We start from the raw sequence: 17,183 nt of genomic DNA on the forward strand, positions 1-17,183 counted from the left end.
ACTTCCCCCCACTCCCTTTAGGTGCCGCACTGATGTGCTTCCAAAATTACCTTGTGGTTATCTGAGTAAACGGAAGTTTCCTGAGAACAAAGGCTTCGTATGTGCAGCACTTACAATAGCACCCAGAAGATTAAAAAAAATTGTTGGAAAGGTGGATGGAACAGGGATCTGCCGTAACTGTGGCCTGAAGCAGACTAGGCTGTTACTGACCCATCTAAATGGAGGCTCGGCCTGGGGAACTAACGTCCTCAGTAAGCTCGTCCCGTGTATGTTCTTGTCTTCGCAGACCAGGATTAAGTTGGCCTGGGTTCGGGGCCAGGCTAACTTAATCCTAGTCTGCGAAGTCACTCCCCCACCATCCTTTGTGCCCAGGCCCATGCTGGGCAGATGAAGATTCCCTTAAATGTCTCTGATATGCATTGAGCACTTTCTATGTACTAGATGTTGTTCTAAGTGCTTTCAGTGAATTAGTTCATTCAATTCTCACAGCAATCTTATGGGGCACATACTGTTAGTATCTCCCTTTTGTCGATGAGGGTTAGAAAAGATTAATTCACTGTTCTAAGATCAACTATTAAAAATACAGTCTGTGCAGACCCAGGCACACCCACCTAGAGTGTGTTATCATCACCATCACCGCATGTCTCCCCAGGTTCATGTCTTCTAAGGGCACTTCTCTCGTCCTTCTCAGTCCTTTCCTCTGCCATGATGGGAGGCGAGGTAAGGGCTAAGAAGAGAAAATTGCTGCTTGATTATTTATTCTGTTTACTTAAATTCCCTTATCATTACCTAATGATATGTATTTAACCAGGAGGAGGCTCATCTTTTCTTATTTTTATCTATGTTTACCTACCCATGAAGATAACTTCATAAGCAGGTAAATGTGAATGATTAGCAAAGAGCCATGTAAAGCAAACTGTATTGCTCTTGGTAAGCCGTCTCTGTTTCTCAGTGGGCTGGAAACCGCACCATCGCTTCCTCTTTATCTTTGTAGTGAGAGCGCAACATCTGTCACTCGGCGTCTGAGCAACTTCAGTGACACCACCAGGAAAGGTCTCTGCTGGTCCAAATGGCACGCTTCCCACGAGTGGCATCTTTTTTTCTCTTTCTGAGTAAGTGTCATCATTCTGTAGGTTACTGTTGTCAAGGAGCTAGTCAAATGGAGACTGTTGGATGATAAAATGGGACAATTTGGTCTCTACAGGAAAAACCATGCCACACATCTCTGGTGCTGGCAATCATTTTTGACTTTTGATGATGTTCTTGGCTACCTAGACATCCTTGAGTTCCAGGAGGTGCAATGTGAGGTTGAGTCCCATGAATCTGATCCCACTGGTTTTTACATTTGTGTGTGTGGCCAGAGCTGCTGATTTTGCTGGCCCTGCCTCCACCTTAAGTTCTTGGGCTAACTCATCCCTGGAGATAGGAAGAGGCTTAACTCCTCAGACTGAGAGGTGATGCCTGATGTTAGAACTCGTCTAGATAAATGTGCCTTGGGGATGTGGCCGGATGGAAGGAAGTGTCATGAGAGCACTTAGGAGTTTTAGGCTAACCTAAAAGAAGGTTCTGGACTTCATCTGTGAGATGAAGTGGGAAATGACTACTAAGAGCCTGAGAAAGGGGCAGGAAGATTCACTTGGCTCTGCTGAGGGGCAAGTGGAAGGACCTCAGCTGGCCCAGGGGCATTTGTACATGGTTGAACAGGATGGCGAAAGGGGAAGCTTGGGGGGAGATGCGTGAACAGATGAACTGGGGAAGGAATGAAATAGTCTCAGAGCAGACAGAGCAGGTAGCAGCTACTTTTTAGTGCTCTGGGTTCTCTTAGCATCTGGTGAAGCCCACAGACCCCAACTTCGAATAATTTTTAAATGTGTGAATTAAAATGTATACGATTATAGGGAAAATCAATCATATTGAAATAGGGTTATTGAAATACTTTCAAGTAAATTTTGATGTAGTCATTTATTTGCTTCATTATTTATGTATTACATAAGAAGATCTGGAGGTGGTCTATGAACCACCAAACTTCAAAGTCGTAATGAGTATGAACAATATTTCAAGATATCTGCAATAGATGTGGTGTGATGTGAAAATATCTATGATGTATTGTCTACCTTCATGACTGAAGAAAATGCTAAATTTCCATTAAGATTAGTGAAAATAAAGATGTGGGTTTTTTTTCCCACCCAAGTTTATGAATCTTTTCATCCCCCATGTGGACCCAAGTTTAAAACTTCTGCTTTAAAGAGACTGGATGGCGTTAGTGAAGGGACTTGGACAATAGGGGAACTAAAAGAGCTTAGAATCAGTGTGACCAAGGCTGTGGCTAATACATGAAAAGGGTGCAGCATTCAGCTCAACGGGGTGCTTAGTAAACCTTGGCTTGAGTTGAATGGGGTTCATGTCTCAAAAGACATTGGGTAGTGTAAGGTAAAGATCAGATATGGGACCTGCTGGGGTGAGAGGTGGCCTGCAGGAGGTTACTGGGACCAGTTGCTGGGTAATCAGTGCCCACTAGACTGGCTTGGCAGACGTTAATGACCAGGTTCACTGGTGGGGCCCTTTGGGGACTGTTGGCTGGTGTCCTGTTCAGGTGTCTGAGTGTGATTCTCAAGTGTCTGTGCTTTGTGTCTGTGAACCATGTGTTTGGCTTGTGTATGGGGAAACTGGGCTTACATTGTGCAATAAGTCAGACCACTGCAAATTCTCTCTTTGTCTTTTTTTTTTTTCCCTAGTGAGTAAGATGAAAGGCCTGGGAAAAGGAGAGTAATAACCAAGGTTCAAAAAGGGGAAGCTTCAAGCCTTTCCATACCCCGTTTAAACCATTACCTAAACTGGGTTATATAATTATTTCTTCTAAATTTAAACTCTTCCTAAGCACAAATTTTGTGTAGAGCCACAGTTTTTATGTGAAAAACATATATATCAGGAAGTAACTTGAAAACAATTTTGGAAGCCTGCTATCTGTCATTACAAATACAGAGGGAAAAATGAAGGAAATTAATTAAATTATGGATGATCAACTGACCAATTGCATTGTTTGGCAAATGTATACCTTGTCCTAATTAATTTTTTAAATAAATATGTAAAGACTGATGAATCCTATTAGAATATGGGGCCAGATGAGGTTAATGTCATGGGTAAATGAGCTCTTAGACTTAGCCTTGTCTGATTGGTCTGTCACCCCTCACCCTGAATAGCTGCCCTACAGATAAAAGTCATTAACATGGGAGGGTCCTGGGGAGGGGCTACTGTTTGTCTTACTGGGGCTGCATTCACGAAAAAAAAAAATCCACTGAATTATGGATGGAAGCATTCTCAGCCTCCAAGCAAAAAGGGATTTTATATGGGTAAAGAAAGAGAAGTCGCTTGTTGTGTTTGGTGTTCTCCAGCTAGGTTTTGTATAAGGTGGAAGCATTGGAAGTTGCTGTTTTTGCGTATCAAAAGTGGCCAGGTGTTGGCCACATTTTATATAGGTCAAATAGCTTCCATTCAAATAATACTGAAATAGAAAATTTGGCAATCCCATTAATGTTTTTGGAAAAAGTCCACACCATTAGGGAATTCTTTGTGTTACAAAAATGGGACTCCAATGCAGTATGTCAATGCCAAGCTCTGTGTCCATCAGTCAACAAGAATCTGACCTGCTGTGCAGAGGTGCCTAACCCTCTGTCTATTAAAAGAGAAAGCAACGGGTCAGTCCTCTGAGGTATTTCACTCTTTAGGAGGAGAGATATGTACAACATCCCACAGGAAACAGATGTATAATAAGATGCTTCAGTGTATGTATGATTCCCCATGCATGGCCATTTGAATTGGCCTCTGTCAGTCATTCCTTTTTATCTCCACAATACCTGTTAAACCTTCACACTGTTTCTTCCGCTTTTCTGAGTACCCTCCCAATCATGTTCTTGACCTCGTGCCTCTACTAGCACCTTATGCCATTCATCATCCTCTCTCTGGCTTCATCCATGTCTCCCCTCTACAGCTCCTCTGCCCGTAGACATGTAGAGGTACCCGTGTCTATCCTCCCTCACTGCTCTGCCCACGTCCATCTACTCTTTCTAAATGCCACCCTATTCTATCTCTTTCCCTTCTCCATGACGCTTCTTGAAGTAGTTTATGCTTCTTGCAGTTGCTTCTTACCCTTGAAATACTCTGCTTCTGCTCTTTGGAAATCTCTTTTACAAAGATTTCCACTGACCTCCTCATCATCAAACTACAAAGACTTTCGTCTGCCTTTAGAGTCCTTACCCTCTCAGCCGCATTCCAGTGCTGACAAGCTCTTTCTGCTTGGACCGTTTTGCTCCTTTGGTTTTCAAGCTACTGCGTCCTTGCTGCCCTGCCAGCTGATTCTTCCCTCCCTGATTCTTCCTTCTGTAGGTTTTGTTCCTCATCCTATCCCCTAAAGAGAGAGATCCTCTAATAATCTCTCTTCAGCCCTCTCCTTACATTCCTGAACGCTTCCCAGTGTTTACATGTAACTGACATAATCTGCATCTACAGCCCAGAACTCTCCCTAGTTAACAAGCATTTACAGGAAGCAGTGAGGAAACAATGGACACAGCCAGGAATTTGACATGTGTAAATCCAAGTTCAGTTCTGGCTGTACCATTTACAACTTTGACATTGCTAAATATGGGAACATCTCAGAGTTCTTAAGAGGACTGGATTACAAATATTTTCAAAGGGTTGAGTAGATTTTAAAGTATAGATAGATAGATATAGCTACAGATATAGACATATTTAAATATTATTTCCAAATGTTTGCTGGATTTCCTTCCTGATTTTTCCATGGTACTCTAATTTAGTATTTCCAAAATTAAATGCACCATCTTCTCCTTCACCTTCGAAGGTACACAACAGTACCTTTTCCTGAGATCCTTATTCCTGTAAACAGTGCCATTACTCCCAGTCACCCTTACAAAACCTGGTATCATCTTTGATTTCCTCCTGCCTTCCATCCCTCCATCTACCCCTTCTACTTCCAAGCATCTAAGACACTGAAAAACTGTATAGATCTTATCTCCACAGTGGCTCTTAAATTATAGCCACTTTCTTTCCATTTCTATTGCCTTTATCACTCCTCTTCTGGGCTACTATCATTACCTGATGTCTACTTCTAACTCCATCATCCTACACACTTCAGGTTAATTTTACTAAGACCTTTCAAATACTTTCAGTGGGTTCCCCATTGCCTAATCAATCAAGTCCAAACTTTTAAACATGATAGTCAAGCCCTTCATGCTTTGGACTCAAAATTCCTACCCACTCTTACCTCTTTCTATTAATCTTCATGTAACTCTCCCCTTAATCCAACTGATTACTCTCTATTTCCTGAACAATTCTTTTGATTACTACTTATACAGTCTTTTCATGAAATCTCCTTCACCTAAAAGGCCCTGTCTCTCCACTTAACTTGTCATAACCTTCTCCAAAGTCCATTTTTAATACTATATCTTCCATACACCTTACCTATTTCCATCCCCCAAAATGTAATGTCTCCTTCCTTCAAATTCCTCAAAGCGCTTTTATCATATTTCTTTCCAGGACAGATGACTACCACCCTACTTGAATAAACTGTAAAATCAAGAAGTCAGAGACTATCCCAAACTCATCTTCATATCTTAGTCCTTGAAGCATCAGAAACACTATAAGTGATTGAACAAATATTTATTGAATTAGTAGGCGAAGCAGTAGAAAATGAAGTGCTAGTTTTCAAAATAAAATGTTTCACATGTGGTACCATCTCTCCGAAAAGTCATAAAAAATGTTAAGTGTTGCCTAGACACCAAAAATAACATTGTGGAAACATGTCCTGACATAAACATCTTAGTGGTACCTCAGAAATCATATTTTTTAAAACATTTTTATCTTGAAATATAACATATAAGAAAAGTTAATAAAACATAAATGTGCAATTTAACTAATACATAAAAAGTAAAAACCATGTAATCACTATGCAGGTCAAGAAATAGAACATTGCTAGGACACTAGAAGCACCCACCCACCTTGCCACATGTCCCATCCAGACACACACACACACAATCACTTTGCTGACTTTCGTGGTACCTACTTCCTAGCTTTTTTTTTTAATAGTTTTACCCATTACGTTTGCATCACTAAACAATACAGTGTGGTTTTCTTGCCTTTCTTTAAATTTTATGGAGAGTATAGTCAAAAAGATTCTAAAGTGTTCAGCATCTTTCATTAAACACAGTGATCCACGTTTCTGCAACCAGTTGCAATTCACTCACTTTCCTTTCTGTATAAGATTCCATTTTATGAATGTACCACAGTCTGCCTGTTCTACTGTTGATGGACATATGAATGGTCTCTAGTTTGGGGGCTGTAATGAACACTGCTGCTATGGATACTTTTTCACGTGTAGCCTGGTGCAGTGCTCACGTTTCTCTAAGATGTATGTCTCTAAGCCTGGCTAGCATTGCTGACAATGTTTTAAATTGCCTTTGTAGTACAATTTTTTGGTAAATAATATTTTAAAATTTTACTACTGTATGGCATGGGGAACTATATTCAATATATTGTAATAACCTATAATAGAAAAGGATCTGAAAAAGAATATATATATGTGTGTAACTGAATCACTTTGCTGTACACCAGAAACTAACACAATATTGTAAATCAACTATACTTCAATAAAAAGTCATCTGTTTTGAAAAAAAATTAAAAATTTTTTCTCCTATGGTCCAACTTCTATTCCTAAATGCGTATTACAAAAAGAGCCTAACATACATATATCACATTAACTGGGATTTATGAATAAATTAGTATATTTTAAATGATTACTGGAAATTTGTGTGATTGGTTGACTGATTGCATATTTGTTTTCCAGTTTTGCATTGATTGTATCCATATGCAATTTTTAGTTGACTGTATCAGGTGATCTCTTACCCTTTCTCCCTATGTTTTTGCAGGTCCCCTCCTATCAGAATTGTCTTCATTCTAAAATACTCAGCCTATACTCATGGTCTCTGTAATGTCATTTTCCCCTCTCTCACTTTTTTTTCACTCTGGTCTCCTTTACTCTTTGTCCTTGTGGATTCAACAAATTCAGCAGATGCTCTACTTCTTCCATGCCTACTTATGAACTCTATTCTGTTAATTCTGTAATACCAGCAATTGCTCCCTGTTGGACCCTTCTGATGTCTTTCCACTGGGCCCTAGGCCCCGAGTGAAAGATCTAGCTCACCCTGTGGCATCTCTGTCATTTGTTCTTTGTTCTTTCTGTTACACAAAATAAACTGGGCTTTAATGTTAACATAATAAATAAATACATACCTTTTAATTTCTAAAGAAGTCTTGATTTTGAAAAGGTGTATGTCAAAGGAAATGTTACCATTGAATAAGATTTTCTCCTTTAAACCTAATACTTAAGATTTGTCCCAACAGGAAACATTCCATAGTGGTCCCAACTGAAAACTTGGGGTAAGAGAACAACTAAACTAAATCTGATCCCAGATCCTGTTGGACTTGACAGTCATCTTGTATGAAGCTTTTCAACAAAGCTGTAGTGGCTCTTTAAAAAATTACAAAATGAAAAACCCTCCACGGTATAGAAAGGAAGTGCTGCTGCTTCTTCAGATGCTAATTTTAGCTAGTCTTGCATCACACCTGGCCGGGAGCTACAGATATTTCCAACCAACCAGCAGGAAAAAGCATGGCACCAGGAGCAGTGCCATAAACTCTGCCTCTCCAGCAATCATTTCTGTGAGAAAAGCTCGATTACAGGTACCTAGGAATTGGAGGCTTGAGGAAGTATATCGAGGAATTTTCCCCTAAAATAATGTAAAAGGTGAATTATTATACATCGTATTTACTTCAGGTGCACTTAGATAAGCAGATATGTTTTATGAAAGTGGTCATGTTACATTGATGAAGCTAAACATTTTTTTTTTAAGAGACTAGAGATTACTATGGAAGTTAAACTTATAAAAGAACAATTAACTCAGGCTTCCCTGGTGGCGCAGTGGTTGAGAGTCCGCCTGCCAATGCAGGGGACACGGGTTCGTGCCGCGGTCCGGGAAGATCCCACGTGCCGCGGAGCGGCTGGGCCCGCGAGCCATGGCCGCTGAACCTGCGCGTCCGGAGCCTGTGCTCGGCAACGGGAGAGGCCCGCGTACCGCAAAAAAAAAAAAAAAAAAAGAAAAATTAACTCATCAAGCCATTCCACTGCTCCTCATCCTGAAGAAGGTATTGAACATTTGAGTTGATTATAGCTAATAACCTGCGATCTCATTTTCTAGAATTGTAATACAGGGAGCTACATAATGTGGCACATTGGGAACTGGAGCACTAATCTATTTTTATTCCCCTTTCTTTCTCCTACTTGCAAGCTAAGCTCAGCACTGCCCAGAGAGAAGTAACAGTTCAGAAAGGACCGCTGTTCAGAGCTGAAGGTTACCCCATTAGCATCGGCTGCAACGTAACTGGCTACCGGGGACCTTCTGAGCAGCATTTCCAGTGGTCTGTTTACCTGCCGACAGCCCCGACCCAAGAAATCCAGATCATTAGCACCAAGGATGCCACCTTCTCTTATGCAGCGTATGCACGGCGGGTGCAAAGTAAGGAAATCTACGTGGAGAAGGTCCAGGGTAACTCAGTCTTTTTGCACATCGCCAAGCTCCAGATGAAGGATTCCGGCGAGTATGAGTGTCACACACCCAACACTGATGGAAAATACTATGGGAGTTACAGTGCAAAGACGAATCTAATTGGTAAGCTGTGTGCCCTCCTCTTCTAGCCAGCCCCTGAGAAGCCAGATTCTCTCCATCAACACGATGCCTTGCAACGTGACATGACTTTATATTGTGCTGTTTGTTTTGGCAAAAGAGCCCACATACCCCTCTGGATATTTTGGAGTTTGTCACAAATAGGTATCTCATATTCCCTAAAGCTCTTAATTCATTTTCCCAATCGACTTTGTCATGAAGAGTTAGATAGTACGTGGTCTTCCTAGGCCTTGCCCACAGCTATTCATAGGTCGATAATAGCACAGCATTAGACAAAGCTTTGAGAGTTCTCATGTCTCTTCTCAGAGGCAGAATATTAACTTGATAGAAGAGCCAGTATTAATATATTTAATATATGTTTATATATAATTAATATAATACCATAGGAAGTAAGTCATTAACTTGGAAGTAATTACTCTCAAACTACCATTCTCTAACATAGTTACCTATGGGGCAAGGGTCATATTATTTGAAATTACCCTTTTGTCCCTTTGCCTAGCAAACTCCTACATATACTTCTGAACCCAGTTTAGGTATTACCTCTTCTGTGAAACCCATTCTGTCTCAGGCAGTATTCCCATCTTTGTTCTTTCTTGATGCTCTGTTCACACTACTGTTATTAGTACTCACCCAGTTTATGTGGTAATTGGCTACTTACATGACCCTCTCTGACCTCACCTTGAGCTCCATGAGAAGAGAACATTTACCTCACTCTCTAGCACAGTGGTTAGCTCTGAGTAGATGCTCAATAAACATTCATTTTTGAATCTAAGTGTTGCTTTCACATAAACTTAGGCTGTGTGATTTCCTTTGAGGAAGGAAAGAATGGTAGGGTAGTAAGATGGTTTTCGAAACTTTGGTAAGGGTTGCATTTTGGCTCTGAATGATAAATTGTAACAGATTATTTCAGAACTTTATTTGATAAAGGAGCAGGTGAAGGCCCAAGGAAGTGAGGTAACTTCCTCCAATTCATGGAGTCAAATAGGGACAAATATAGGATCAGAATATAGTCTTCCAACTCCCATTTAAAACCTCTGTGTCTGAATAGCTAAATTGGTTACAGCCTATGCTAAAAATGTAAAATCAGGGTCAGTACAACAGTGAACCAATAGCTTTGCCGAGTTCCCTAGTCTGTATGTATATAGATGCCAGTGTTCCTGTTAGCAATAGGGAAAGCATATGGCTGGTGGAAAACCGACTCAAAGTATGTACTGTACAGATGTTGGGTCAGGGCGCCATCTTCATCTAAGGAGGCTAGTCTGACAGGTACTCAGTCAATTACAATCATTCCTTTGCATCCAGTCATTCCAGATACCCTCTCTGCTGCCATGACTTCCCAGACTCTCAGTAAGGAGGAAGGTGAGCCATTGGAACTTACCTGTGAGTCATCCAAAGCCACAGCTCAACATACTCACCTCTCTGTCACCTGGTACCTGATGCAAGATGGAGAAAGAAGCCAAGCCAGCAAGATTATTTCCCTCTCCAAAGATTTTATGCTGCTCCCTGGGCCCTTGTATACAGAGAGGTTTGCAGCTGGTGACGTGCGGCTCGACAAGCTTGGGGTCACTACCTTCAGGCTGTCCATAGGGAGACTTCGGCCCTCAGATCAGGGTCAGCTGTTCTGTGAGGCAACTGAATGGATTCAGGATCCAGATGAAACCTGGACTTCCATCACGAAAAAGCAGACAGATCAAACAACTCTGAGGGTCCATCCAGCAGGTAATTATCTTCTCGGGAAATTCATTAACAGCTAGTAGTGGGTATTTGGATGTCTTTCTTCTTTTTTTTTTTTTTTTTTTTTTTTTTTTTGGCTGTGCCACGTGGCTTACGGGATCTTAGTTCCCCGACCAGGGATTGAATCCGCGCTCTCGGCAGTGAAAGCGCGGAGTCCTAACCACTGGAGCGCGAGGGAGTTTTCTCTTTTTGTTTTTTTCTAATCTTTTGTTGGATCAAAAATATCATTAGAGGGCTTCCCCGGTGGCTCAGTGGTTGAGAGTCCGTCTGCTGATGCAGGGGACACGGGTTCGTGCCCCGGTCCGGGAAGATCCCACGTGCCGCGGAGCGGCTGGGCCCGTGAGCCATGGCCGCTGAGCCTGTGCGTCCGGAGCCTGTGCTCCGCAACGGGAGAGGCCGCAACAGTGAGAGGCCCGCGTACCGCGAAAAAAAAAAAAAATCATTAGAAAGTTTGAGTAAATTTTGTTTTTGTCATCTGGGAAGCATAAGTAAGGACAGATTTGGGGCTCCGTCCACGGGAGGTTTTCTATGGGATAAAATCTGTTGAATGTTAGGTAGATTCCACAGCCATGCATGGAAATAGTTTTGTTGCCATTCTTGCCAGGCTCTGTGTAAGCACTTTATCTATAATACATTATCGAATTTAGTCCTAACAACCACCCTCTGAGGCAACTAGTCAAGTCCCCATTTTTGAAACATGACCCTGAGCCTCAGCTAAATGCTCTGCCTTAGCTCGCTCTGCTGGAGCTGGCGTTGGAAGACAGATGTATCTCTCCAAGGCCCTCTCCCCACAGACACCTGCGCCTCAGAGTAGCCTATTTCCAACGTGAAGCCTTGTCTTAGTCACTGCTCCTTCCGCCTTACCCCGTTTCCTTGGAACGGTGTCACTCTTCATGAGCCATTGACACTTTCGCCAAAGCAAGCAGGAAGCCTCCATTTTGATTCCTGGTCTCTCCACATGGACTTTGGTCCAGTAGGAGGAGGTCTATAACCATATATATCCCTGCTAAAAGCAATGATCCAATAGTGGATCATTGAAGTTTTCTTTCTTTTTTTTTAGGAGTGTTATTCTATTCTATTAAAAATTGTCCTGATGGTGGTACGTGTCCAAATTATACTCAGGGAGTCCTTTGGAGACACATCACATGTGCTTCTTTCCCCTCCCTTTGAAAACAATTTTTAAAAATGTAAAACTCTTTATTTTAAAATTTTATTTATTTAGATCAATAAAAGTTGTATACGTTTAAGGTGTGCAATATGATGTTTTGATATCTGTATGCACTGTGAAATGACTACAATGAAGTTCACTAACATACCCATCACCTCACGTGGTTGTGTTGTGTATGTGGTGAGAATTCTTAAGATCCTTCTTAGCAAATTTCAAGTAATACCACACAGTATTACTAACTGTAGTCACCATGCTGTACATTAGATCTCCAGAACTTATTCATCCTGCATAACTGAAACTTTGTACCCTTTGACCAATATCTCCCCATTGTTGCCACTCCCCCAACCCCTGGTAACCACCATTCTACTCTCCACTTCTATGTATTCATTTTGTCAATTTTTAGTTTCCACAATATTTGTCTTTCTGTGTCTGGCTTATTTCACATAGCAAAATGTCCTCCAGGTTGATCCCTGTTTTTGAAAATGGCAAGATTTTCCTTTTTTTCATGGCTGAATAATATTCCATTGTGTATATATACCACATTTTCTTCATACATTTATCCCTTGATGGACACTTAGGTTGTTTTCATATCTTGGCTATTATGAATAATGAACATAGGGGTGCAGATATCTCTTTGAGATACTGATTTCATTTCCTTTGGATATGTACGTGGAAGTGGGATTGCTGGGTTATATGGTAGTTCTACTTTTAGTTTTTGAGGAACCTCCATACTGTTTTCTATCATGGCCATACCAATTGACATTCCTTGTACACTAACAGTGTACAAGGTTTCCTTTTTCTTGTCCATCCTCACCAACACTTGATATGTTTTGTCTTTTTGATAATTGCCATCCTAACAGATGTGAGGTGATATCTTGTGGCTTCAATTTGCATTTCCCTGATGATTAGTGATGAGCATCTTTTTCCATATTTTTGGTCACTTGTATGTCTTCCTTTGAGAAATGTCCCTTCAGATCCTTTGCTCATCTTTATATTAAGTTATTTGGGGTTTTTTTTTTTTTTGGTTTGCTATTAATTTGTATGAGTTTCTTATCGATTTTGGCTAGTAACCCTTTTTCAAATACATGGTGTGCAAATATTTTCTCCCATTTTGTAGATTGTCTCTTCACTCTGTTGATTGTTTCTTTTGTGTGCAGGATCTTTTTAGTTTGATGCGATCCCACAATCTATTTTTACTTTTGTTGCCTGTGCTTGTGGGGTCATATCCAGAAAATCATTGCCCAAAATAATGTCAAGAATGTTTTCCTTCTATTTTCTTTTCTTTTTCTTTTTCTTTTTTTTTGGCTGTGCCATGTGGCATGTGGGATCTTAGTTCCCTGACCAGAGACTGAACGTGTGCCCCCTGCAGTGGAAGTGCAGAGTCTTAACCACTGGACTGCCAGGGAATTCCCCCTTCTGTTTTCTTCTAGTAGTTTTTCAGTTTCAGGTCTTATGTTTAAATCTTTGATCCATTTTGAGTTTATTTTTTTAATATGGCACGAGATAGGGGTCCAACTTCATTCTTCTGCATGTGGATATCCAGTTTATTCAACACCATTTATTTGAAGAGACTATCTTTTCCCTGTTGTGTATTCTTGGCACCCTTATTGGAGATTAATTGACATAGATTCATGGATTTGTTTTTGGGTTCTCTTTTCTGTTTCATTGGTCTATATGGCTTTATACCAGCACCATACTGTTTTGATTACTGTAGCTTTGTAATGTATTTTGAAATCAGGCATGTGATACCTACAGCTCTTGCTCAAAATTCTTTGGCTCTTCAGGGTCTTTTGTGGTTCCATATGAATTTTAGAATTCTTTTTGTCTATTTTAAAATGCCATTAGAATTTTGATAGGGATTGCAATGAATCTGTAGATTGCTTCGGGTGGTATGGACATTTTAACAATATTAATTCTTCCGACCCATGAACATGGGATATCTTTCCATTTATTTGTTTCATCTTCAGTTAGTTTCATCAGTATTCTATAGTTTTCATTGTACATGTCTTTCACCTCCTTGGTTAAATTTATCCCTAAGTATCTTCTTCCTTTTGATGCTATTGTAAATGGGATTGTTTTCTTAATTTCTTTTTTGGATAGTTCATTGTTAGGGTATAGAGATGCAACTGATTTTTTTTTTGTATGTTGATTTTGTATCCTGCAATTTTACTGAAATTCTTTATTAGTTTTAACATCTTTTGGTGGAGTTTTTTTTGGTTTCTATATGTAAGATCATGTCATCTGCCAACAGTGACAGTTTTACTTCCTTTTTTTCCAATTTGGATGCCTTTAATTTCTTTTTCTGTCTAACTGCTCTGGCTAGGACTTCCAATACTGTGTTGAATAGAAGTGGTGAGAGTGGTCATCCTTGTCTTATTCTTGATCTTAGAGGAAAAGCTTTCAGCTTTTCACTGTTAAGTGTGATGTTAGCTGTGGACTTGCCATATATCACATATGCTTTTAACTTCGGAAAATTCCACTGGATATGCTCAGCCAAAAATGAGAGCAAGAAATCACAATTTACATCGATTCAACATAGTATAAAATATTTTATTTAAAAAGATACATTACTGTGTACTTTACACATTATGCATACATCTTGCTTAATAGGATTGCATTCAGAAAATCATGTATGTTGTTCTTTCTAGGTGATTTAAAGAGTAGTCAAGGGCATTTTTTAATTCTAGGCATTTCTTTGGCTTACCTTCTCCTCAGAACTGATCTCCCACATGAAATTCAATCCCTGTACTATCCTAACAGGAGGTACCATCTCTCTCTGGTATTGAAAGGACAGATGCAGTGGCCTCTCTATATATCTGCCTTGCTTTTGTTTCCTAGTGAGAGATTTTCAAGTCAACATCACGGCTGAGAGCACGGTTCCTGAAGGAAAACCCTTAGAACTGGTTTGCCTGGTCATGGGCGGTGGCCGGGACCCACAGCTTCATGGCACTTGGTTCTTCAATGATATTGAAATGGCCCACATTGATGCTGGTGGAGTTCTGGGTCTGAAGGAAAACTATCAAGAAAGAGCAAGTCAAGGACAGCTCCAGGTTTCAAAGTTAAGCCCCAAGTCTTTCTCTCTCAAGATCTTCTCTGTGGGGCCAAGGGATGAAGGTGCCTACAGATGTGCCGTGGCGGAGGTGACAAGAGCTCAGATGGGCTCCTGGCAGGTGCTCCAGAAAAAACAGTCACCAGACAGCTACGTGCACCTGAGGAAGCCAGCAGGTATGTGAAGTCGGGGCCAGACACGATTGGGCTGCTTTTAGATGCCCTCCTTTGTGAGTACAGGATGCCTTCATGGACACAGGGGAGGTCTTCTGAAGTCAGGTGTCAATCAGATCACTTTGAGGTGGAGTGGAGTACTGCAAAGGAAAGCACCCAAACCAGCTGAAGACCTGAGTCCTATTCCTGAGCCATTAAATGGGCCATGATCATGAACACACTATGTACTTCACCTCTAAATCTCAGCTTCTTCAACTGTAAGATAATGACATCTAATCTGACTGTCCTTAAGTACCTTCTTGCCATCTTAGATTCTTTGATTCTATTTGCTGTTATTTCTAATTTTTGTCCATTGGGTATTCTTTCAGCAGAGAACACCTGTATTAATGAAGCCCTCTGTCTCCTTGTTGCGCGCGCGCGCGTATGTGTGTGTGTTTTGAGTAGATTAAGAGGCAAGAGCTTACACTTGCCCCCTTCCTGGGAAATAAACACCCACGTTACCCCTCCTACTCCTGCGACATCTTTCATCAATTCTCTATTATCTTAAACTGATACTAAGTCTTAATTCTGCACCAAAGCATGACTCAGAGTAAGAAAAGAAGAAGTAAATGATAGTGGGCAGACTCTATTGCCTGTATGTTGTTATGATGTCGTGAGATGCCTATCCCAATGGGTCTGAGTACCTGGAAGGCCACTCAGGTCTTGTTTAGTTTCTGAAGGCTGGGTGACCTTAAACGTGTTTGAATTATCAGTGCTTTTTGTGTGGAGAGAAAACTGATAAATCCGCAAGTAATATTAGGATCCTCTGGGCTGGGTATTAAATTCAAAGTCTAGAAAAATGAATTGCCCCAAATTTTTGGTTTTGCAAAAACCAAAATCAAAAACAAACTAAAAATGAAGATATCCTTGTTGTACTTGCTCACTGGAGGCCTCTCCAAAGATAGAAACATTCCCCTTCCATCCTCTTCTCCATCACCCCCTTTGCTGGGAGTGAAGACGCACAGCTTTGGCCTAGAGTGGCGAGCCAGGAAGTGTGTTGGTGGTAATTTTGACACTAAACATTTGTTCTGACTTGCTAGGATTCAGAAAAAAACTATGTAGGCGTGTTTACATATTTACACAGAGCTAAATCTCAACTTCGTGTATCTGTCTCTGCTGGAGCAGATCTGTAAATCTTTCATAAACTCAGGACATAGGAATTTGTGCTAAAGAGACCTAAAGGTGTGCTTCATGGCACACAGATCACGAGCCTATCAAGTAGTTGGTCTTCCCAAGCTAAAAATAATCCTTTGTGCAGGCTGGAGTCCAGCCTGTTTCTTTTTACGTAGAATAAAAAAAGGTTATTAACAGATTTATTAAAGATCCTGTTGAGCATTTGGTTTTGAAACTCAAACCATTACTTCAAGTATGAGCAGAGTTTTATCACTCCGTGAATGTTTTAAACAGAAGAGGGTACTCCCTACTGCTATGCATGTATACCTTACGCATGCGTGGTGAGTGTGTTACTTCTTACCGAGAGGCAGTAACGACCACAGTAAACTAAGGAAACCACAGTTAAAAAGACAAAACAAAACAAAACTGAAGCTGGTTGAAGCTAATCATAATGGTTATATTTGAGTAGTGAGATTATGAGTAATAATTTCCCCTCTAATTTCTAAACTTTAGTTATGAGTCTTTTTTTTTTATTTTGTTTTTATTTTTGCGGTACGTGGGCCTCTCACTGTTGTGGCCTCTCCCGTTGCAGAGCGCAAGCTCAGTGGCCATGGCTCATGGGCCCAGCTGCTCCATGGCATATGGGATCTTCCCAGACCGGGGCACGAACCTGTGTCCCCTGCATCGGCAGACAGACTCTCAACCACTGCGCCACCAGGGAAGCCCATGAGTCTATTTTTAACTTGAAAAAAAAATTAAGTATAATTAAGCCTCTAATACCCAAAATTTGGAAGCAAGTTATATATATGTAATAGATAGATAAATAGATATAGATATATTAACCTATTTGTGGACATTAGCCTTCATTCTGCCTTTGTAACATATACATTTATACATAAAGTGCTTAAAGACTGAACTCCTTCCTCAGCAGAGAAGATCAATTTGCAAATTCATTTAGATCCTATTTAAATTTCTAATGCCAGTTTTATTTCGTTTTCCTGGGAATTCTCTGGTGGTCCAGTGGTTAGGACTCCATGCTCTCACTGCCGAGGGCCTGGGTTTGATCCCTGGTCGGGGAACTAAGATCCCACAAGGCCAGAAAAAATAAATTTGAAAAAAAATCTATTTTGTTTTCCTTTTCTGGCTTTGAACTC

The 17,183-nt window shown here is 40.6% G+C and overlaps 1 protein-coding gene across 1 annotated transcript in view; it reads left to right on the forward strand.

The window, feature by feature from the left end:
* Positions 1 to 1,069: 1,069 nt before the first annotated feature.
* The window catches only part of CD101 (CD101 molecule), a gene marked incomplete at its 5' end in the record, with an annotated part of 34,073 nt that continues 17,959 nt past the window's right edge, over positions 1,070 to 17,183 (forward strand). Inside the window, 4 exons of the mRNA XM_079942469.1 lie at positions 1,070 to 1,112; positions 8,358 to 8,738; positions 10,056 to 10,472; positions 14,494 to 14,880. Coding sequence (XP_079798595.1) covers positions 1,070 to 1,112; positions 8,358 to 8,738; positions 10,056 to 10,472; positions 14,494 to 14,880 — 1,228 coding nt within the window. The remainder of the gene's footprint in view (positions 1,113 to 8,357; positions 8,739 to 10,055; positions 10,473 to 14,493; positions 14,881 to 17,183) is intronic.

This window comes from Stenella coeruleoalba, assembly GCF_951394435.1.
Source record: "Stenella coeruleoalba genome assembly, chromosome: 1".
Taxonomy (NCBI): Eukaryota; Metazoa; Chordata; class Mammalia; order Artiodactyla; family Delphinidae; genus Stenella; species Stenella coeruleoalba.